Below are 23263 nucleotides of genomic sequence, written 5' to 3' on the forward strand. Positions count from 1 at the left end.
GGTGGGAGGAAAAGAAGGTGGACATAGAGAACAGTGTTGAGTCTTTTAGTCCTTAAATCCTTCATCTCACAGATACTTGGTCTGTCCAAAAACCTACCTACTGCCTCCTGATCAAGTCAGTATTCCTTATCTGGCAACAACCTTGATTCTGGAAATCAGTCCTGACATGAATTCTTCCCTACTTATGTAGTTCGCCATCAAAGCAACATAGCTTATCAGTTCTAACCTGCCATCAAAGAGTGAGTCTTCGTCTTCTCCTACGATGACTGGGCAGACCATTTCCCTATTTGTCCTTTTATTTTTCTTTCACATATGTGTTTATTTCTGGCTCCATGCATGCACCCTGAGTGTCCTGGGATCCGTTCCTGTGGTCAACAGCTTCCTATTCAATCAATGAACTATAGGACTTTATCATATACCAGAAGTAGGCTCAGTCACCATCTAGTCTAATTTCTCAACCAACAACATCAGTGATAGCAATTTATCTGGATTCTGCTGAAATACTTCCAGAGAGGGAAGTTTTTTAAAGTGTGACACAGCATTGCAAGACAGCTACAACCATAGAAAGTTATTTCTTGCCAGTAATAGATATTCAACTACTTTTGAATTTAATATGGAGCTGGAATCTATATCTGTATTATCCTTCTTTTTGCCTTATTCTGCTCTTTGATAGCAAATACATTTATTTATGTTCCAAATGGGAGAATTTGGCAATTTGGGCTCTGCTATCAAGACCGCTTGAGCCTTCTTTTTTCTAGGATAAGCATCTTCAGTATCTTTAGCTGTTCTTTGTTTATAAACATTCCCATTTCTCTTAGCTTTCTGGTTCCTCTTTACTGAGGTATCCTAGCTTGTTCTAAAATGCCACACTCAGAATTGAAAAACATTATATTAGAAATAAATTGACCAGTATGAGGTACATTGGACTGATTGTTCTCCTAATATATGACCACTTTACTTCTCCAGAAGTAATTTATGATTAGATTAATTCTTGACATCCATGGCCAACATCCATGGCTACTGATTCATTCTGAGCAAACTGTCATCTAAAACCTCCGGATCTCTCATTCAAAACTACTTTTTAGCTAAATATCTCTATCCTTTACTTGTGCCACTGTTTGAATCTAATTGTAGGATGCTACATTTATTCCAGTTTAAGTGTTTCTATTTCCACTAACTCTGCTCTTTTTGCCACTTACAGTTCCTGCTCTTACTATTTTTACTCTGCTATCAATTGTCCTCAATTCTTATCATTAGTAAATTTGATAAACACCTTCAGTTACCTACTCTGGGTCCTTAACTTACTATGCGAAGGCTACATTTCTAGAGATTAAGGAACAAATGTGAAGAAATACCTCATTAGAATACCAGGACGTCTGTCTTTTTGAAACACACAAATGTATATTTATCGAATGTTAATTTTAAGTACACAGATCGGAACTGTATAACTTGATAAATTCTCACAAAATGAACCACCAATCAAATCAAAAAACAGAACAGAACCAGCAACCCAGAGACCCTGGACAATAATGCTCAGCTCCCTACAAACATAAACACTACCCTAATTTCTATCATCATATTAGTTTTGCCTATTTTTGAATATTATATCAAGGAAATTATATGGATATACTCTTGTGTCTAACTGGTTCTTCCATTCTCAATGCTGGATAGTATTCTGTTGAATGATTATACTACAATTAATTAATCCATTCTACTGTTTATGGTTTTAGACTAGTATAAATAGTGTTGCTATGTACATTCTTGATATCTTCTGGTGCTTCATATATGCATTTCTGTTGGGAGGGTTCTAGAATATATGTATATTCAGCTTTAGAAGACACTCCCAAATCCAAAGTAGTGGTATTGATTTGTAGTCTCACAAGCTGGGTTTGAGAGTTCCTCTTGCTCCATACCCTGGCCAACATTTGGAGTTGTCTGTCTTCGTGATATTAGCAGTCCTAATAACTCATTAGATGCAGTGGCATCTCATTATGGTGTTTAAATTATATTTTCTTGATATTAATGAGATTGAGTACATTTTCATTTGCTTAATAGCCATTTGGACATTCTCTTGTTGAAATGTTAACTCAAGTTTTTTGCCTATTTAAAAATTGGGTTCTCTCTTTTTCTTATTGATGTCTATAAATATATAGAAACATATATATATATATTTCTCTATATGAGCCATTTGTTGGATATATGTATTGCAAATGTTATATCACTCTTTGGTTTGCCTTTTCACATTCTTCATGGTGTCTTTGGATGAACAGAATTTCATAATGGAATATATCTAGTTTTTAAGTGTTTTCATTTATATTTTGTTCGTTTGTATCCTTTTTAAGAACTCTTTTCAAACTCCAAGGTCATACGTAGTAGCCTATGTTGCCCTCAAGAAGCTTTATTATTTTATCTTCCATGCTAGGATCTACAATCCATGTGGAATTTATTTTTTAACATATTATGAGGTAAGGATAAATATTTACTACGTTTCTTACATGGGAATCCAAGTCTTCTAAGACCATCCTGTTCTCACTGCACCAGAACATCAACTTTGTCATAAATCAAGTGACTGTATATGGGAGTCTCTTTCTGGAATATCTATTTTCCTCTGTTGATAAATTTATGTATTCTTTCACTAATAATACTGTGTCTGAAATACTATAACTTCAAAACAAGTTTTGATATCTGCACATAATTTGTCCAATTTTCTTATTCTTTGTCAAGATTCTCTCAGTTATTCTTGGCTCTTTGCATTTCCATATTAGTTTAGGATCAGCTTGCAAGTTTCCACAAAATGAAAAATAAAACAAAGCAAAACATCCTCTGTGGATCTTGATTGAAATTGCATTGAACCTGTGTAGATAAATTTGCTAAGAATTGAAATTTTTCATTTTTCTCAATAATGTCTTGCATATCTTTAAAATTATTCTTATGAGTTTAATGCTTTTATGCTACTTTACATACTATTTTTAAATTCAGATTTTTATTTGTACATTGATAGCATATATGAATGCACTTGATTTTTATATGTTGACTCTCTAACTTGTTATTTTGAAGTAATTTGTATGTACAGATTTTTGATATTCTATATATTATAATCTTTATGTAGGAAAATGTTATTTACTCCTTTCGAATCTTATACCTTTTATTTTTTCTCTTGTGTTTATTATTTTTTCTCTTTTCTCAAGTGTATCATCAAATACAATTGATATTAGCACCAGGTCTTTCCTGATTTCAAGGAGGAAACAATATTTCATCAAAAATTATGCTATCGGTTATTTTGTAGATAATATTTATTAGATTAATGAAATTCTGTTCCTAGATTCTAAGAGATTTGTTATTATTTTTAAATAATTTTTAGATATTGAATTTTATCAAATATTTTTTATGCATATTTGATGATTATCATATTAGTTCCTTCGTTATTCTGTAAATGTAGTGAATTACATTGAATTATTTTTGAATGTTGAAACAACCAACCTTGCATTCTTGATTTTAACTAAATGTTATGATGTATAATTTTTTCACTTTTTATTTTGAAACAGTTTTAGACTTACAAAAAGTTTCAAAAATAGCACAAAGAATACCCATATATACTTCATCCAGTTTCCCCTAATGTTAATATTTTGCACAATCATAGTACAAGTATCAAAACTGAAAATTCATATTGGAACAATACTGTTAACTAAACTACAGACTTTATGTGGATTTCACTAGTTTTTACACCAATGTTCTTTATTTGTTTCAAGATCTAATCCAGGATTAAATCCTATTGTATTTAGATTTTATGTTTTCTTAGTTTCCTCCATTCTGTGAGTCACTCAGACTTTACTGGTCTCTTTTGACCTTGACAGTTTTAAAGATTATTGGTCATTCTTTTACTTTTCTTCAGTAGGACTTTATTGTCAATATGTCTATTATTGGTGATGTTAACCTTGATCACTTGGTTAAGGTGGTGTCTGCCAGGTTTCTCCATTGTAAAGTTACTATTTCTCCCTTTGCAATTAATAATGTCTTGGTGGAGATACTCTGGCACCATGCAAATAATCCTTTTTCTCCTCAAATTTTTCTCACTAATTTTAGCATACATCAGTGGATTTTGCCTGCAACAATTATTATAGAGGTGTTCTAATGGTGATCTATTTACTTCATTCCTTCTATATTTATTAACTGGAATTCTTCTATAAGGAAGAACTATCCCTTCTCCTGTATGTATGTGTGTATATATGTATGTTTGTATTGAGGCAGGTATTCGATCAGTTTTTTATATCAGTACAGACTCATGGATACTAATTTTATTCTGTGGACTATAATCCTGTACTATCATGTTCTATTCTGTTGATCAAATGATTCCAGCTTTGATCATTTGAAGCTCTGTCAGGTTGGCTCCTGTGCCCTTTCAACATGACCCTTCCTTTTGAAATATTTCTTCACTTTCTGGCACCACCAGATGTGCAATTCTCATGTTATATGTTCTCTGCCTCAGCCCTGAAGTCAACTACTTGTCCAAAAAAACTCAGTTCTTTTTATTGGAGAATGGTATTAGAAACCAAGATCTGGGCATTAAGTGTGCTCATTGCTACTGAGGTGAATTAATTTCTAGACTCTCTCAAAGAACAAAGCTTGAAAATATGTATCTGTACTAACTTATGTATACACACATCAGTTTTTATTTCTGTATTTATCTATCTGAAGATATATTTAAAAAACCAAGAGTTCAGAGTGATACCTCTGATTTCAAATCACTGCCAGAGGGTTTATTCTAGCCTTCATATTTTCATTGCTTATAATTTCTTTCACCAACAGTGAGAAAAGGGGCTCTCATAGTAAACAATATATCTATTTATTTATTCATCCCTGGTATACATATAAAGTAGTTTCAACATGACTAATCCATACCCCTGTAATAAATAAATTTATTAACAAGAGTACAGTGTTTGTGTACAGTTCTTTGCCTTTATTCTTATAATACTATTTGGAAAATAGTATTTTCCAAAGTAACCTAGCTTAGTTCTTTTCTTCCCCACCCCATTAAGTCTGATTATTTTACTCATTTGTAATACAATAGGTCCATTTGTTACACTTTCTATTCCATTTTATTTTCCCCACCCTGTCATTCTAGTTGAATGTTTTGAAAATTTATATACAGTAAAATTCACCCTTTTTAGTGTATGGTGTTATGAGTTTTGACAAATACATGGATTTATTTGCCAGCCACCACGGTCATGATACAGTACAGTCCTATCATCCCAAAACATTCCCTTGTGCTAGATTTTTGTAGCCAAACCTTCCCCCAACTTCTTACCCCTGGCAATCATCAATCTACTTTCCATCCTTATAGTTTTGCCTTTTCCATAATGTCATATAAATGGAAGTATATAATATGTGACTTTCTTGTTTTGTCTTCTTTCACTTAGCAAAGTGTATTTAAGATTTATCCATGTTGCATTGTGAATCCATATTTCACTCCTTTTGTATTAGCTGTAGTAGTATTCCATTATAAGGATATGTCACAGTTTTGTTTTTTTCAATCCCTTCCCTATTTGAGAGAGATCTGTTTTAGTGGTTTTGAAGGTTTTGGTGGTTGTGAGTAAAACTACTGTAATCATTTACATAAAAGTTTTTATGTGAACATACATTTTCACTCCTCTTGGGTAAATACCAAAGGGCGGGATCAGTAGATTATGAGGTAAGTATGTGTTTAACTTTGTAAGAGACTTCAGAATGATAGGCCAGCAAATATGGGATTTGGTCTTTAGTTTGATCATGTCCTGGGGCTTAAGCACTGGCCAATGGGAAATGGGGTGCTAGTAAGACATGTTATGCACGACATCACAGTTAATCATGTTGTCAGATGTAGTTGATTGTGATGAGATGTCAACTCAGCAAGTGATTTGGGAGCCCAGGTGTCTTCTACAACTGACCATTATGATAGTAATAAAGCCTATAAGCACTTAGATTTTTGAATACATCTGAGTACTTACAGAAAGAAAATGACAGGGTTAGATTCATTAACTTTCAGTTCAATTTATTGTTTGAAAACCAAAGAGCTTCTATGACAACCATAAAATAATATTTTATTTCCTGTAGTCACAGGGCTGATTTTGCTAATTTTTAAACAAAAAATTAATTGTGAGTTGCTAAATTACCAAAGACTATTGCTATGTTTCTCACATGAAAGTTAGGAACTGATTTTCAAAATGAGATTCTGGAATGGGGGCATATGGTTGTACCTAAATGAAACCTACAATCTTGAACCTCAAATCATTTGAGCCTCACTTATCAGTGGAAATACTATCTGAGGAAACTAGTCTTTCTGTGCTTAAAAATCCTATGATAACCTCACCTGGGGCTGACGCCTTGAAAGAGGATGCTCATCTTCTTTCAGATGTACTACAAATACCCCATGTTGCCCCCTGCTCTCATAACTAAGATCAAAAGTCAGCATGATCCTGGAAGATAAGTACACATTATGAATCAGGAGGAAATTGCACACCAAAAGAATTATAAGACTTTATTAATATGCACCATCAAACCTGGGCAAACCTACAAACCTTGTGTAGGAATCGATAGTAAGAGTGTTAAACTAATAAGGGCAGGATATAACACTAGTTTTTGCCGACTTCATTTATATGACTGCAACATTCTAGAGATTTCAGATTTACTTTGTTAGCTTGAGCAGGTGGAGGTGGATCTAATAGCTTAATTGGTTGGTTGACCGAAACTTGTGCTCACAATTGCCTATATTTAGTGAGGTTGAGGTGCCAGAGCTTCCCTGGCATAATGTGGTGAAGGGAATCCAAAATCTTAGGGAGATAGGAACGTGGATTGGACTTATCTTGTGAGATCTACACACTCACCTCCCATCTGTGAGAAGGCTCAGAAGACACTCTCTCCAATAAGGCAATAAGAAATACATTAGTGCGGGGAGCATCTTAATCCTTGAAGAGCTCTGTAGTTGCTCTTCTTTGAAGGCCAGGTCTGTAGGGGATGCCACTGTTAAGATGGGGTACCTGATTTTGACAGAGATTAAGGAATCCCAGAGTAGCAGAGGCCAAGCACTTAACCACCAAAAAAAACATGGCCACATGAACCAACACATTCCTCTTTACCTCAGATCATACTTCATGTTCTGATATGTGTTTTATCTGATAAATAATATAGCTACTCTAGCTTTCTTTGGTTTGGTGTTTACATAGTATATCTTTTTACATCTTTTACTTTTAACTTATCTAAGTCTCTATGTTTAAAATGAATTTCTTTTAGAGAAAATACATTTGATCTTGCTTATTAACCAAATTGGAATCTACCTTCGGATAATATTATACTGCTTCATGTGTATTATAATGACCTTACAACAGTATATTCACAATTTCTTTCTCCAAATTTTGTTCTATTATTGTGATATATTTGCTTTTATATATACTGTAAACATACACTACATTGTGACTATTTTGCTTTAGACCCTCCGTTATGTTTCAGAGAAATTAAAATCAAGCAAAAAGAAACGAAAAAAATTTATTTTACCTTTGTGTATTTCATTTCCAATACTTCGATTCAAAGCGACAGTGACTTTTTGAGATAAAAATGATCTTTGTGCCCCCAGACGTCTACATCAGGAATCAGAAAAAATAGATGCTTAGCCTCAAAGGGGGCCATATTCTCCAATGCCCTTTTCATATATGGCCAAGGAGGATAATGGGAAAATAAGCACCTCCCAAGGGCAGAGGAAAGATCTATAGAGAAAAAAAGACTGGAGAGCTATTGACAGGGGGCGGAACTAGGGCGTAATCAACCAGGAGTCCTACCCGCAATATATAGGAACCTCACAATGTCTGCCCATTATCATTTCAGAATTGTTATGAACAAGTGACAGCTGTGCTCATCCTACTCATTCCCTTTCAAACATGAGTGTTTATTGAGGTTAATATTTCCTCATTCAACCATTGTATATTGCTGGGTGGAAGGCAGATGACTTGCCTTTTTTGTGCGTAGGTCAGGAAGAGGCCCATATGGGGTATAGAAACTATTGTGGGGTCTTGGACTGAGAGTTTGATACTCTGATAGGACGCGATCTTCAGAGTGTTTTTCTTGGGGAGGAGGGGAGAGTATTTTGAATGTGGAAGGGAGGGAAGCAAATATTTAGACTAAAAGGACAGATTATTTTAGTGCTTAGCTTTTGCTGGTTAACAAACCACCCCAGAACTTAGTGGCTTAAACAAAACCTATGCAGTATTTTTAATGATGCTGCATGAAAATCATCCAGGTAAACTGGGTGATTCTTCTGGTCTGAGCCAGCTTGGCCAGGGCTGGATGGTCTAAGATGGATTCATTCACAGGTCTGGTGATTGGCTTGATATCAGTTAGGTCAATGAAAGATGACTTTGTAGCACGTCTCTCAGCATCCAGCAGGCTAGCCTATGTTCCTTTACATGACAGTTTTTGCAGGGTTCCCAGGAGCACCTAAACAGCAAGCCCCAATGTGCAAGTCCTCTATAAGCTTCATTTTGTATCATATTTGCTAATACTTATTGGCCAAAAGATTTCACATGACTAAGTCCAGATTCAAGGGATGAAGAAATATATTCCACCTTTTGGTGGAGGTGGAGTATAGTCTATTGCAAAGGGGCAAGCATATAGGAATGGGGAGAATTTGAGGTCATTTTTTAGATTTTCTTATTTTTTCTCCATTGTTAGCATCTCTCCTTATAACAGGATTTCACATCACTACCCATTGTCAATATGACTTACAGAGCCTCTTTGTAGGAGGAATATACTTCCTCACCCCATTGATGATAAGATTGGCCATCGACTTGCTTTGGCTGATGGAATGAGAGCAGATATGATGTTCGCCTTGCTTCAATAGAAGCTTTAAGAGCTATAGCATGATTCTACCTTTGACCTTTTTTCCCCTCTGCCACAATAGTATTGAATTCCAAACTGGAGTTTCTTCTTTAGCCTGGATCCTAGAATGAAGAGGGCATGCTGAAAAATAAACTTTGTTTGCTAAGCCATTGAGTTTGGTGGTCATTTTTTACCACATTAGACCCTAGAGAAAAAATTACAGTGATTTATTGGCTTTTCTTTTTTATATTTAACCTATTCCTTTAAATGGATATTTCCTATTGACTTTTGAAATTATTTAAAACTCTATTTTTTTAAAAAAAGGCTTTGTTCCTATTTTCTCTTCTAATTTTGACCCTGTCTCCTCCCTGGTCACAAACAAATTTCTCAAAAAGGCTGTGTGTGACTCATATTTCCTCACATCCTGTTCAGTCGGAAGCCCCTTCCAATCTACCGTTTTCCCTGATAACTCTACTAATACAACTCTTTCCAAAGTCACCAATGATCCCCACGTGGCTGGTTCTGTTAAGTAAACAGTATCTGAAAAAGTTGACATTTTAAACATTTAAGAAATGAATAGATCTGATCTGGATTTACTTTCTCCTTTTTTTGGCCATTGTAGGTCTTCTGTGACTTCCATGGCCACTCCCAAAAGAAGAATGTGTTCCTTTATGGTTGTAGCATCAAGGAGACCTTGTGGCAAGCAGAGTCCACTGTGGACACATCTAATCTCTCAGAAGATGTCAGCTACAGGGTAAGTCACTGGGGAGAATGACACCAGATACTTTGTGTCCATATTCTTGCCTTTGAGACCCATGCCCCATCCATTTTCTTCCTAAATAAGCATTTTGATTATTTTAACTATAGGATCATAATACAAGCAGGTTAGAGGCATGTGTAACGTCTTTACATTTTTGATGAATAATGGCTTACTGCCTGGTTCCTCTGAATTTGTTTTCTATATGATATGATATAGTGCAAAGGTCATGAGAATTGGAGACAAGACTCCTCATTTTAATGCCTGGCTTTACAATTATTAGCTGTGTGACTGTGAGTCATTAACGTTGTCACCTCTCTGAACTGCCATTCTGTCACCTGTAAAATGAGGATAGTAAAAATACTGTCTCTATTACATGTTTATGGAAGGAACAAAATGATATTGAATACAGAAGGACAAAAGGATCTTAAATAAATATGAAGACATGAACAAATTTCAAGCATTAGACCATCCACATCCCTCTGTGTGAGCATGCTCTAAGAAGCAGAGCAGTAATCCACTGAACCTAATTCTATTTTTCCTGGGTTCTAGTGGTTAGAGCTCAACTACTCCCTCACTGAACCAAATAGGAAGTTAAGGAGGGGTAAAGAAGGAAGGACTCCCCCTGTCAGGATAAAGTCAACAAGCTATTTCTCACTGGGAATTAGGAAGAGGTAGAAGAGGCCAAGTTGTCCAAATACAAAATAAAAACTGACCTTTGTTTCAAATTTATATAGGAAAAGGAGAAAAGTTATTGTATTGGAAAAACCTATAGTTCTCCTCCTGTGTCTTTCTCCTTTACTTTCACACAGAACACTTCAATTCTGACACTTTTGGTCACCAAACATGTGGGATTTTTTTCCTCCACCAAGCAATTCTGCAACATCAGATGGGTGTCCTATAATTTAACTCAATTCTGACATTACCTAGCTGGATATAGTATCAGGTCACACAGGTTAAGGGCTCAGTCCCATGAGACTGACCCCCACTTCAAAGGCCAAAGGCCAATTGCAAGTAGTATGTCCCCAAGTTATCCACAACTTCCATCCAACTTGGCTGTAAATTGGAAGTTCCCATGATCTTCTTCCCCTTGGATTTGATTATTTGCTAGAACAGCTCACAGAAATCAGGGAAACACTTACTTAAGTTTACCAGTTTATTAAAGGATACGATAAAGGATACAGATGAACAGCCAGATGAAGAGATACGTAGGACGAGGTCTGGGACGGTCTGAGCACAGGAGCATCTGTCCCTGTGGAGTTGGGGGACACTACCCTCCTACTCTGTGGATATGTTCACCCACTTGGAAGCTCTCTGAACTCTAAACTATTTGGATTTTTATGGAGGCTTCCTCACATAAGCATGATTAATTATTAACTCCATTTCCAGCCCCCTCCATTCTCTAGAGAAGTGGTGATAGCCCCTATCCAGGAGCCATCCAGGAGCCCACCCAGTCACCTCATTTGAAAAAAAGATTCTCCTAGTGGTCTTATCACTTAGGAATTTACAGGGGTTTTAGGAGCCCTATGTCAAGGACTGGGAATGAAGAACAAATATATATTTCTTCTTATAAATCACAATATCAAAATTATGATGGTACCTACTTCTACTAAATCCCTTATTATTCTGGAAATATGAATTTACTGTGTACAAAATAGCTTTGTCCCCAGGATTAATGAATATTAAAAAGGCAAAAATCTTCCAAACTACTATTTCACCTGGAAATACTTCCCCTGTTTCCTGAGTTGGTCTTCACCCTCTTCACTCCTGTCCATCAGAAACATTACTGCTGCTGATCAGTAGAGTTCCTCCAAGGCTATCAGAGCAGAGCCAACAGCTTATGCCAAATGTCCTATTTACTCTAAGGTGCAACCAGAGTAACGGGAATAAACCTCAAGAAGCTTAACTGCTTAACCTTACTTAGGAAACTAATTTAGTAAATCAAAACATTCATATGGGCAGGTCATGATGACCTATAAAAAATTATCTCTTATGCACAGTACATCTTAAACTAAAAGAATCTACATTATCCAATCTTAAATATAGAGTCAGCTGACTTTTACCTCTCTTTTTCCCAGAGAAAGTAACAATATTCATGGATAATTCCCTAGACACAGGCAGAGATAATAAGAAACAGAACCTTAAGAAATCTCCTGTATGAAGCTGACATGAAATAGGGCAGAGGCCAGGTATCATAGGGAATTACAGGATGGATTCTTATCTTCTGTATCTCAGTTTTAGTGTATGACTCAGATTGTTTAATTAATAAATTCAACAAATATTTTGAGGCCCACTTTAGTGTCAGGTAAGGTAAAAGTCACTAACAATAGAAAGGTGGATATGCCAGTCTCTGCCAATGAGAATAAGCTCAGTGTATTTAACAGCAATGCTATTGAAAAGATTAATCCATCTAGATACTGATATTCATCTATCTGGTCCATTAATTTGGGCCTTGTCAGTTGGCCTGAGCTTCAGTTCTCTCCCTTGTGAAATGAAGAAGTTTAATTCTATAAGTTTATTAAATTGAGCTCTTTGACGCTCTAGGGTTCCTCAAGGTGATTTATAGGCTACCATGAGATATGCAGATGTAGCAAAGTGGGTAAGGTTTTGGCCCCATCCCTCACTGTCAACCCAAACAGCCTTGCTTTTTGGGCTGCTACATAATATGTAGCTCCTTCTATCACTGATATTCTAAATCTAGGGCAAAGTGACCCATAAATGGGATCTTGACACTGGTTGTATCAAGTCAGGGTGCTCTAGAGAAAAAGAAACTATATATATATACATACAGAACCTTTATATATGTAAAATAAGGAATTGACTCATGCAATTATGGAGGCAGAGAAGTCTCATGATCTGCCATCTGCAAATTGAAGATCCAGGAAAGGCAGTGGTGTAGTTGAGTCTGAGTCTGAAGGCCTGAGAACCAGTGGAGCTGATAGTGCAAATCCCAGTCTGAGTGCACGAGAAGGCTGATGTTCTAGATCAACCAGTTGGGCAGAGAAGGGGTGAATTCTCCCTTCCTTCACCTTTTGTTCTATTTAGGCGCTCAATGGATTGGATGATACCCACCCAAATTGGGGAGGGCAACCTGCTTTACTGAGTCCACCTAGTCAAATGCTAATCTGGTTCGGAAACACCTTCACAGACACACACAGAAATAATGTTTAGCCAAATATCTGGGCACTCCATTATCTATAAAGTTGACACATAAAATTAACCACCATACTGTTGTTCTGCCTATGTTTTTTGTGTAAAAGGATCTTGCCAGAATTGAAATGACCCATTTATTTACAGATGGGGAAACTGAGACCCAGAAGAGAGTATCTATGTAAGATAATTTAATGTTATAGTCATGATATCTGCCAGGAGTCAGCAGCTAAGAGGCTGACTCTTACATTCATATCTAAAATAGAACAATTCTAAATATGTCCAGCTTATCAGAGGCATTTTTGTCCTCTAGCATTGATATTAAAGGGAGAATTGTATACTGTATTATATTTCACATTTCACTCTACAACATTCATTCAATTTAATTAATCAACTTTAGCGGAAGTACTTGCAATTATGGTGGTATAAAGAAGTCAATGAATCCTCTCTGCAAAACATAAATGTAAAACAGGACAATATGTCAAAAGCAAGCATTTCCCAGGACTCTGAAAATTGACCAAATGCAGACAACGAATTAAGAAGCATTTATTCTTGAAAATTGCTAGAGCTTCATGTAAGAACATTAGGAGTCTATGACCTTGGCTGGGGCTGCTCCTCATTCTTCTCATGCCCACATCTGGACTAGTCTCTAAATCCCTGCCAGGTCTGTGTTGAGGCTATGCTAAGTGCCAGCTCCTACGTAATCCCCTATTTGTGCATAATCTCATTTATTCCTTGACACCACTCTAATAGAGAGATATTAATTCTCCCATTTTACAGATGAGGAGCCTAAGCCTCAGGGAGGCTGAGTAGTTTATTTGAAGTTACACAGAAAGTACGTGGGGAACTGGACTCAGCTGGGGTCTGTCTGGCTCTGCCCCTCCTGCTTTTAACGCTTATTTTGTAATGCTTGGTATTTAGTGTCCAGGTGGGGTTCTGGGTTGCAGTGGCATCTATCTGCTCCTGAATAGAGTCTTTACTATGCATTCTGAAGGTTACTTTTAGAAAATGAGAAAGAACCACAAAAAGAAGTGAGTTTTTCTTGGGATGTGTTTTTCATAATTAGAAATAATATTATAATATATTGGATGCGTATTACACATCGGACATCTTGTTTAAACCTCTTTGACACTCTTGTGGGATAGTAATAGCTCATTTAAGAAGCAATTTTTATGGTGGGTAAACTAGCGTGATCTGAATTAGAACATCTGGGTTGACGTTCCGGCTTTGTCCTTACCATCTCTGAGACCACTGGAAAAAAAGATACTTAACTTGTCTGGCCTCTATATTATAAGATAATAATAGAACTTATCTCAAAGACTTGTGATGATTGAGTTAAAGCATGCAAAATACATAGTAAGCATTCAGTGAAAAGATATTTGTTATAAATTTCAAGTTTTGGAAGCTGAGATTACGTTTAAAGGTGCTGAGAAAGTGGCAAGGAAAGATTTGAGTGTCCCAAGTGTTAATTCCCACCCAAGCTGGGAGATCCTGGGAGCATTGAAGCAAGGCTCCAGTAAATCAATGCCTATGTAGAGTTCATCTGTTTCCTATTCATTTACAAAACAAACAAACCATCTCCAGTTATCATAGCTATCATCCTCCTCGTTTCCCTCTCTAGCATAGATCAATTTTTGTGAAATCAAAAGAGAAATAGAATGAGGACTTCACTGAAAATGCAGTAGTTCTGGAGTCCATCATGTAATGAATGGATAAACTGTCCCTGTGGAGATGTAAGAGGGCTACTCCAACTGCACCTTGTAAATGTCACATCCTCCAGGCTCCATGAAGGGATCATAGCTTCTAAAGCTCTGCAAGATATGCCATTATAGTAGTCCCCCCTTATCTGTGGGGGATACATTCCAAAACCCCCAACGGATGCCTGAAACTGCAGATAGTACCAAACCCTATATATACTATGATTTTTCCTATACATACATATTTGAGGTGTGATAGCAAAACTAGCATGAATTTCTTTTTCTTTCTTCACAATTTTATGGATAGAAGAGTCATTCTTACCATAGATCTTGGCAACCTAAGCATACGATTTTTCTTTCCTTATTAAGCCGAGAACTTTCACCTTTTCACTTTAAGGAAGCACTTTATAGCTTCTCTTTGGAATATCCAAATTGCCAGCGTCACTATTCTTTGCATCACTACGCTTTGGGACCATTATTAAGTAAAATAAATGTTACTTGAACGCAAGCACTGTGATACCAGAAACAGTCGATCTGATAACCAAGTCAACTACTAAGTGACTAATGGGTGGGTAGCGTATACAGCATGGATATGCTGGACAAAGAGATGATTCATGTCCTGGGTGGGATGGAGTGGGACCATGTAAGATTTCATCACACTACTCAGAATAGTGCACAATTTAAAACTTAACGATGAATTGTTTATTTCTGGAATTTTACATTTAATATTTTTGGACTGCAATTGACTGTGGGTAACTGAAATCATAGAAAACAAAACCTTGGATAAGGGGGGACTTCTGTAATTCGAACATGTGGTCATTTGGACAGGGAATGTACTAGCTAAGAAAACCAGGTTCACTTAAGTAACAAAGGAGAGATGTCAGATTAAACTTTTTGCAACAAGCTAAAACATTGATAAATTACAACCATTTTCAAGTATTCTCCGTCATTTTAGTTGCAGTATATATGAGTAGTCTTATTTATGTCTATTTAAGCAGTCCCCTAAGGGTCTGGACTAGCAAATTCTATTTATTTCAGCAAATAACTATGGAGTACCCTCTATGAACAGCACGGCTTCATGTGCAGAGATTTTCCTGTGACTAAGACACAGACTTGCCCTCATGGAATTTCTGGGCTGAAGAGGAGATAGAAAATAAACAACTGATTACATAAACAATACTTTAACTGTAATTGTGATAAACTTTGAAGGAAAAAAATGGGGTGAGAGATCCTAGGGAGAGAGACAAGAATGGATAGATGAAATTAATTAGGAGGCAGTTGTAGAAACTCAAGTAAGGAAAACATTAGCATTTCATTTCCATTGTTTAAGTGATGCTGTAGGTCTGGAGGCTATGTGGGAACTTATAGATCAGAGTAATTATATTAATAATTATGTTAATATATCCTTATATATCATATGTCATTTATAATATAATTAATTATATTAATCCTTATATTAATATAATTGACAGTTATTTTAAGCATGGGGGCAGTAAGAACCAGAGATATTAAGAGATTTGCTCAGTGTTCTAGAAATTAACAAAACTGCATTTCTTTAAATATAATTCCTTAGTTCATATTCTCATCAACGTGTTCTGCTTCTCTACCTTCTCCCTACACTTCATTCAAAAGCCTGAAGTTTCACTGTTTGTTATCTAATGTATATAATTTTATATTATGTGCTAGGTTGTGGAGATTCTGTCAAACTGAAGTGAGAGAACACTACTGGTTCTCTCAAAAGTTTTGGTTGTCACAAAAGTTCTGGGCTGTCTGAGTGTAGTACTACTGCTAACCCAAAGACTTGATGTGCTGACTCTGAGTCACAGTCCTTGGGGGAAAGGGGAGGTCCAGTGTCTGGGAGCCCCCTCTGTCAATCAGAGACTGGCAAGGGAAGCAGATGCCTTCTAAATGGAGATTAAGTGGTCTCACATAGAGCTTATCTACCCTAGGAAAGAGTGGGATATATGAACCCAGAGAGGATGGATTTTTAGGCGTTTTATAATTGGTCTAACCTCAGATCTATGGATCAGAGCATGAGACTAAAAAGTTCATTTTGGTGGTTACACTGTCTCAGGAAACAAGTGAACTTTGTTTGTGCTCCTGCTCAAGAATCATTAACGGCCTGCATGTCTAAGTGAACAGTTCTTAGTTTGACTCTTAGAGCTAGAAAACAGTGAGGCTGGGTGGAGCTACTCTCTAAATTTTGAGTCTCTGTGAAGTCTGTGGCTTTCAATGGGACTCAACTCAGTAACGTATGAGGCTGAGCATATGCGTGCAACATCGGTCCACAGCGATCCAGAAGGATGGAGCCAAAAGATCATGGTCTTTGGAGTTGGCCAGGTTGGCATTTGGCTCCCATTCCAGCCACTTTGTGGTTGGACTTAAGCTATTTCTTTCTAACTTATCTAAGCCTCAGTTTCCTCATCTTTAAAGTGATAAAAAAAATTGGTATTCTTTTCCTAGTGTTGATATAATATTTGTAGTAGCATACATTAAGTGTTTGATATACAGTCATGCATCACTTAACTATGGAGATATGTTCTGAGACATTTTGTCGTTGTGCGGACATCATAGCATGTACTTACACAAACCGAGATGGTGTAGCCTGCTACACACCTAGGCTGTATGGTACTGATCTTCTGAGACCACCGTCGTATATGCGATCTGTTGTTGACTGAAACATCGTTATGTGGCACATGACTATACTGCAATGCTTAACAGATGTTGAGAAGTTATTTTTTATGATGCATATCCCCAATCACCTGCAACTCATCATAATTTGATTTTTTTTTTTTCATTGTAGACTCTTCCCAGAATTCTTGATAAGCTAGCACCAGCATTCACAATGAGCAGCTGCAGCTTCGTTGTGGAGAAATCCCGAGCCTCCACAGCCCGGGTAGTGGTGTGGAGAGAGATGGGGGTGTCCAGAAGCTACACCATGGAGAGCAGCTACTGTGGCTGCAACCAGGGCGCCTACCAGGTATGTGATGCTGTGGGATACCCATGCTTTTTGTACAGCAGCAGTACACTGTAATGGGGAGCTATCACAGACCCCTCATTCCTGCTTTCTTGCCTGAAAGAGGAAGAAGTCTCTAGGTAGAGTCTAGCCCAGCTCCCTGATCTTGCAGAAGAACTAGTTCAATGGTTGCCTTCACTGGCAGCACAGTCTGTGTTGATCCTGGAAGCAATTCATGCATGCCTGCTGATTTGGTTTCTCAATCATCTGCCCTCTCCAGCAAGCAGCAGGGACCCTCCGTCGGACGTGCACCCCCAGCTTTTATAGAACCTCTGCCTGGCCCTTTATATGCATGGGAATCTGTTGTTACTTTTTGCAACAAGTGGACTAGTCCCCTATGCATCATAAATGGCATAGGTCAGTGTATAGATATTGTCGATACCTATGTGTATTTTGTTTCTCTCTCTTCTCTGCTTATCTAAATCAGAAGCTCTGTGTTATCTTGCTGTCACACAGCAAGTGTGTGCTGTGTGCATGACGTGGGTCTCCCTAAGATGAGTGGGTCTAGGATTCATGTTCTCGTGTTGAGGGAAAGGACTCGTATAAATCGCATTCTTTCTACAGCTATATTAACTGCGTGAGCAGCTGGATAGCTGCTACAGCAGGCTGTTCTAGCTGCTCTTCCCACTCCCCCACTAGAGGAGCATAAATAAGGGACATTGTGACAGTGCCAGAGTAATAGACTCTTTTAAATTTGTTAGGCAAGCTGGCAGACTACTCCTTGGTGACATCCATTCAATGCCAAGAATACCTGGACCTCACCAGCGTTAAAGCTTGTTGTCTTGGCTTTCATTCTCTCCTGGAACAGCCAGGAAGCACTTGGCATCTACACAGTCTTGTGCTCGTAGAAATCTGTTAGCTATCAAAGGGAGTACAGGGACTGACAGGTGATGAACATTATCTCACTTCCCACCTGGCCCAAGAGGTTTTTCAACATAGGGCTACTGAACCACCCATTTTGACCCATTAATTCTGTTAAATAGCCAGTTAATCTAAACAGTTGCTTGAAATAATTGTTCTATTATTGGATTAATAAACTATAAGATTGAATTAATCCTTATTTACCCACATTAATGTTGATGCAGAATAAGAAGAAGAGTGAGATCATTGGAGGGGCTTAGGATTGGGCAGCAAAAGACCTCACTCTTCCATTAACTACAGCGGTGCTGCAAGCCATTTACCTCTATGAACCCCTATGTTTTATGTATTAAATGGAGATCTTAATAAGGATTCCCCTCCTCTCAACTACAGAAGATTTTTGTGAAGACCAAAAGAGAATGCATATGAGAATGCATACGAGAATGTACTTGGAGGTTGTGTCATCAAGAATCTGTTCACTCTCTTGGCATTCAAAACCTATAGGATTAGAAAAAATAAACTTAGACTATTGCAGCTCTAAGGCCTTAGATATAGACTTGTGCCTCTCTAGCTGTATGCTTCTTGATGGAAAGGGGCCAGTCACTTGTTTAAAAGACAACTCTATGCATCCTTCACAGATTTATTGGATTGGTGACTTTCATTGACTTTGTTTCTCCAAGGACCAATTCAGGTTAACAGCTTCTGGTCACATAAGTATCAATGCCATTCACGATAAATCAACTGGAAACTCAAAGTCCTTTGGAGCCGTTGTTTGGAAACTAAATGACTCGTAGGTTCGATGGAGGTTCCACTCTCCATCATCCATGCAACATACACAGTGCCTGTTGAAAATGACAAAGAATGAAAGAGGATTGCCTGATGGGATGGCTTTCAGATATCGGCCCAGCATTTGCCCCATGAAATTTTCTGCATGATCTTTGCATGAGGTCTCTGTAAGAAAGAATGAGAAGGACTGGCTAGGGAAAGGAGTAATGGTGCCAGACCTGGTTTTGCTTTAACAATCCCATTCTCTATATGAAACGCCTCTCCAAATGGATTGTTTTTCTCCTTGTCTTTGTTTTTCTGTCCTTACATACATTGTTGAGTAACTGAGCAGAATTGCAAACAGTGAGCAAGAGGGTGGTAAGTAATTTTACATACGGGGGGGCCTACCCCAGGGGAAGGAAGCCAGCCCAGAGTTGGGTGTTTTGGTGATTTTTTGTGTGAGGTATATAATGAAGTCTATGAGCTACAAAGCAGTATAGAAATTTCCATTCTGAACATATTGCAAATGATTTCTGTACATTGAGAAGCTGAATCCCAGTTGGGTCCTGAGGTTATTATTCTAAGGTCATCTTTCCATTTTTTGTTTAGCATTACCATTTATCCAAAAGATGGAAGATACTTAAATACACCCACGAGGGGCATTCCTTCCTTCCTTCACAAGAATATAAATATTTTTGCAGTTTCTCTGGTTAATGTGGCTTTAAAGTAGTTCCAATCATTTCTCCCCCAGCACACTAAGTACCTGATTTGTTAGTATTGAAATGAAATATCATTTCTAACGGTGACATTTATGTTGGAACTGCATTAAAGAACATAAGCTATTACTTTCAAATAATTATTAATAATATGATATTTTCTCTTCTATTTTCCAGTCCATAGTTGGCTAATTTAAAAAAAATTTTCTCGGGCTTTTGTTTCTTTGGGATATAGTCTCTGCTGCTAGGTTATATACTTAGATCCATAATTTGTTATTTAATGTGGAAGTCCCACCCACTGAGGGATTTACTTTACCTATTAGGGACTGCCCCAAAGCTATTGAGGCTATTGAGGGGAAAAGCCAAAACTGAATGAAGCATCCTTTGGGGGCTCATTTTTTAGAGGCATCCAGTCTATGTGGACAGCTGTGTGCTTCACACTAAGTGCTTATGACCTTGGGTCACAGGCATGGTGTGTTTGCACATACAAAGGCATGTGACTAGGCCCCATGGGCTCTTGTGGCTTAGGAGGATATTGTGAGTACTCCCACCCAAGCAGGCTGTTGACATACTCCTTGGCAACGCTGCTGACTTGTGGAATGGCAGAGTGGGTCTTAGTCAGAGGAAGGACAGAAGATGCGTTACTCAGCTGAGGTTTGAAGAGTGACTCAACTGGTGTTTAAATTCCCTACCTGCAAACTACCTCCCTTTTATTGTGGATCCTCAGCAATCCATCCTTCCCACCACAACAGAGGGATCTTTCAATAACCCAAGCCTGTTCAAGTCACAGTACTGCCCATAATCCTTTCAAGTGTCTTCATTACATCTAGATAAAATCTAACTACTTGTCGTATGACATGTAAGGCATTTTACAATGTCCTCATTCATTCTTTTTTATACTCAATACCTACTTTAGTATAAAGTAGGTATTAAAAATATGTGATGATTGCCAAATGAATGAATAAATTAAGTGAACAAATGAATGAATGGTGATTTCTAGGCAGTCAGATGATTATCCTCTTTGTCCATGGATAACTAGAAAAGGAGAAGAAGTCATGATGGTCCAAATGTGATTAGAAGCTATTCTAAAATGGAGATTTATTTAAGAGTTGTTGCAATGGGTAGAAATGGAAAATGTGTGGATGAGAGAGGGAAATGCATAAGCATGCAATGCTGAGACCTTGCAGACTTGTCACTATATACATGATTTGAGAGCATCTAGTGGATTCTTTCCCAGAGTAAGACGATTCTAGTCCAGGTGTGGAATCTCACATGGCCACATTCTAATAACAGATGATGATTAGACAGAAAGACTTCCACTCGTACACATGGGAGATGTGGCGATGCACTTTCTAGACCCCTCTTCAGTACGCAGGCACTCATTGTCCCAGCTGCTCACAGCTGTGTCCATCACCAGAAATTGTCTGTAGCTGACGGAAGCTGCCTTGACTTTGGCAGTCAAGGCTTTGGCTCCTCCATGCGAGCAGCTTGCATCCAATGGCTGGTCTGTGTGGCGGTACAAAGGCCTGGCCTCCTAGCTTTAGTTGGGAAAACTCCAGAGGGCCATTCCAGCTCCAGAGCTCCCTGTAGAATCAGCTGGGGGCTGTGTTTGCAGTTGCGTTGCGATTCAACTTCCTTGTCTGCCCAATTCTGCTTTCCTCACCACTCACAGGTGTTCTGGGGATCACTCTCTAAAAATCTTTCTGCAAAACAACATTTAATAGTATTTCCAAAAGGGCTAGATTAGAAAACATAAATGTTGGAACTTAGCACATAAGCTATTGAAGATGGTTTGATAGGGCTGAATTTCATAGAAAAAATTAAGTCATCTGAACTGGGCTTTCAAGGCTCCCAGCTTTGTGAAGGCTCCCAGAATGTGAAGCTCTTGTTCACATTCTGCTTGCCTCAGCTATTCAGGGAGTGAGGCCCCTCTGGAGAATTAGGGACTGCAGCTTGGTTCCGGGACTCTTGCCCCAGTGCTCTATTATTGCTGTGGTCCAGAAGGGAGGCGGGGTGTATTAGTTTCCCATGGCTACATAAATTTATTCTCTTACAGTTCTGGAGGCTAGAAGTCCAAAATTAAAGTGTTGGTAGTTCTGCATTCTCTCTAAAGGCTCCAGGCAGAGAATCTGTTCCATGCCTTTCTTCTAGCTTCTGGTGTTATCAGAAATCCTTGGCGTTCCTTGGCTTATAGAGACATCACTCCAGTCTCTTCCTTTGTTGTCACATGGCCTTCTCTACTTGTATGCCTCTGTCTCTGTGTCTCCTCTCTTCTTCTTATAAGGACACCAGTCATATTGGATTTAGGGCCCACCCTACTCCAGTATGATGTCATCTTAACCAACTACATCTTCGAAGACCTTATTTCCAAATAAGGTCATATTCTGAGGTTCTGGGAAGGACATAAATTTTGAGGAGGCACTATGTGACCTAGTACACTTGGGTCAGGCAAGAAAGTACAGAATCGACAGGTTCAAGAACCAAAAAGAGGATTTTATTTTTGTCTTCCTATTGCCATGCTGTGAAGCCCCAAACAAATTATAATAGGTCTTGTTTTCTCTCTACCTTATGACCAAGAAAATGAGAAGTTTTAGATTTTCTTAGAAGATCTTGGAAGACAAGTTTGGGAGTCATGCTACGTATAATGAATGCTGATTAATGCTGCTCGAGTATTACAATACACAATGCCCTTTAAGTAGCAATAATGATAACACACAAGTCTATGGTATTTACTGTGCTTAAGTTTTTGGCATGTATTAAATTACTCCATCTTTTCTACTGCATGACAAAGCACGGCAAAGTCGGTTTTATTATCATCATCATCGCCTTATTTTACAAATGGGGACACTTAGAGAAGTTAAATAACTTGCTTAAGGTCACACAGCTAGTAAGTTTTAGAACCAGGATTTGAACCCAGGCAGGTGGGCACTGGAATCTTTGCTTTTACCCTCATGCTTTGTGCCTAGCCGAATGTCGTTGGTGAAGGGAGCTCTGGGCTTTGGAAATAGGAGACTGGCTTCTGCTCTTGGCTACCATTAAGTAGATCTGCAGCAACAGGTTTCTTGTTTATAATAGGAAGACGTAATTAGAACTAAGAGATGGGCATGGTCTGTGCTAAATTATGCTTGACAAAGGCTGCCTTTACTGGGTATGCAAGACGCTTATGGATCACCTAGACAAGGGCAACCCAGCGTGATTGGGAAACCCCTAAAAGTCTGCAGCAGCGCATTCTGGGTATGTGCATTTTTCTAGGGAGAAAGTACTCTGCTTTAAGCACCAATTAGCTAGTTGTCAGGAGTCTTTGTTCTATCCATCACATCCCCCGCCCCCCCCCCCACCCCTCATCCTATCTTGACCTGTTTTCTTTTTTTACCTTTCCAGGGTAAACATGGAGGGATTGGAGGAATGTAACACCTATGAAGTGGCAGCTTTCTATCAGCAGGGGAAATGGGGGAGCAGA

The 23263-nt window shown here is 38.0% G+C and overlaps 1 protein-coding gene across 1 annotated transcript in view; it reads left to right on the forward strand.

The window, feature by feature from the left end:
- The window catches only part of AGBL1 (AGBL carboxypeptidase 1), a 360790-nt gene extending 343308 nt beyond the window's left edge, over positions 1-17482 (forward strand). The window contains exons 19-20 of the mRNA XM_014788670.2: positions 9467-9598; positions 17252-17482. Coding sequence (XP_014644156.2) covers positions 9467-9598; positions 17252-17482 — 363 coding nt within the window. The remainder of the gene's footprint in view (positions 1-9466; positions 9599-17251) is intronic.
- Positions 17483-23263: the final 5781 nt, after the last annotated feature.

This window comes from Ceratotherium simum, chromosome 3, assembly GCF_057802395.1.
Source record: "Ceratotherium simum simum isolate JZ-2026a chromosome 3, ASM5780239v1, whole genome shotgun sequence".
NCBI lineage: Eukaryota > Metazoa > Chordata > Mammalia > Perissodactyla > Rhinocerotidae > Ceratotherium > Ceratotherium simum.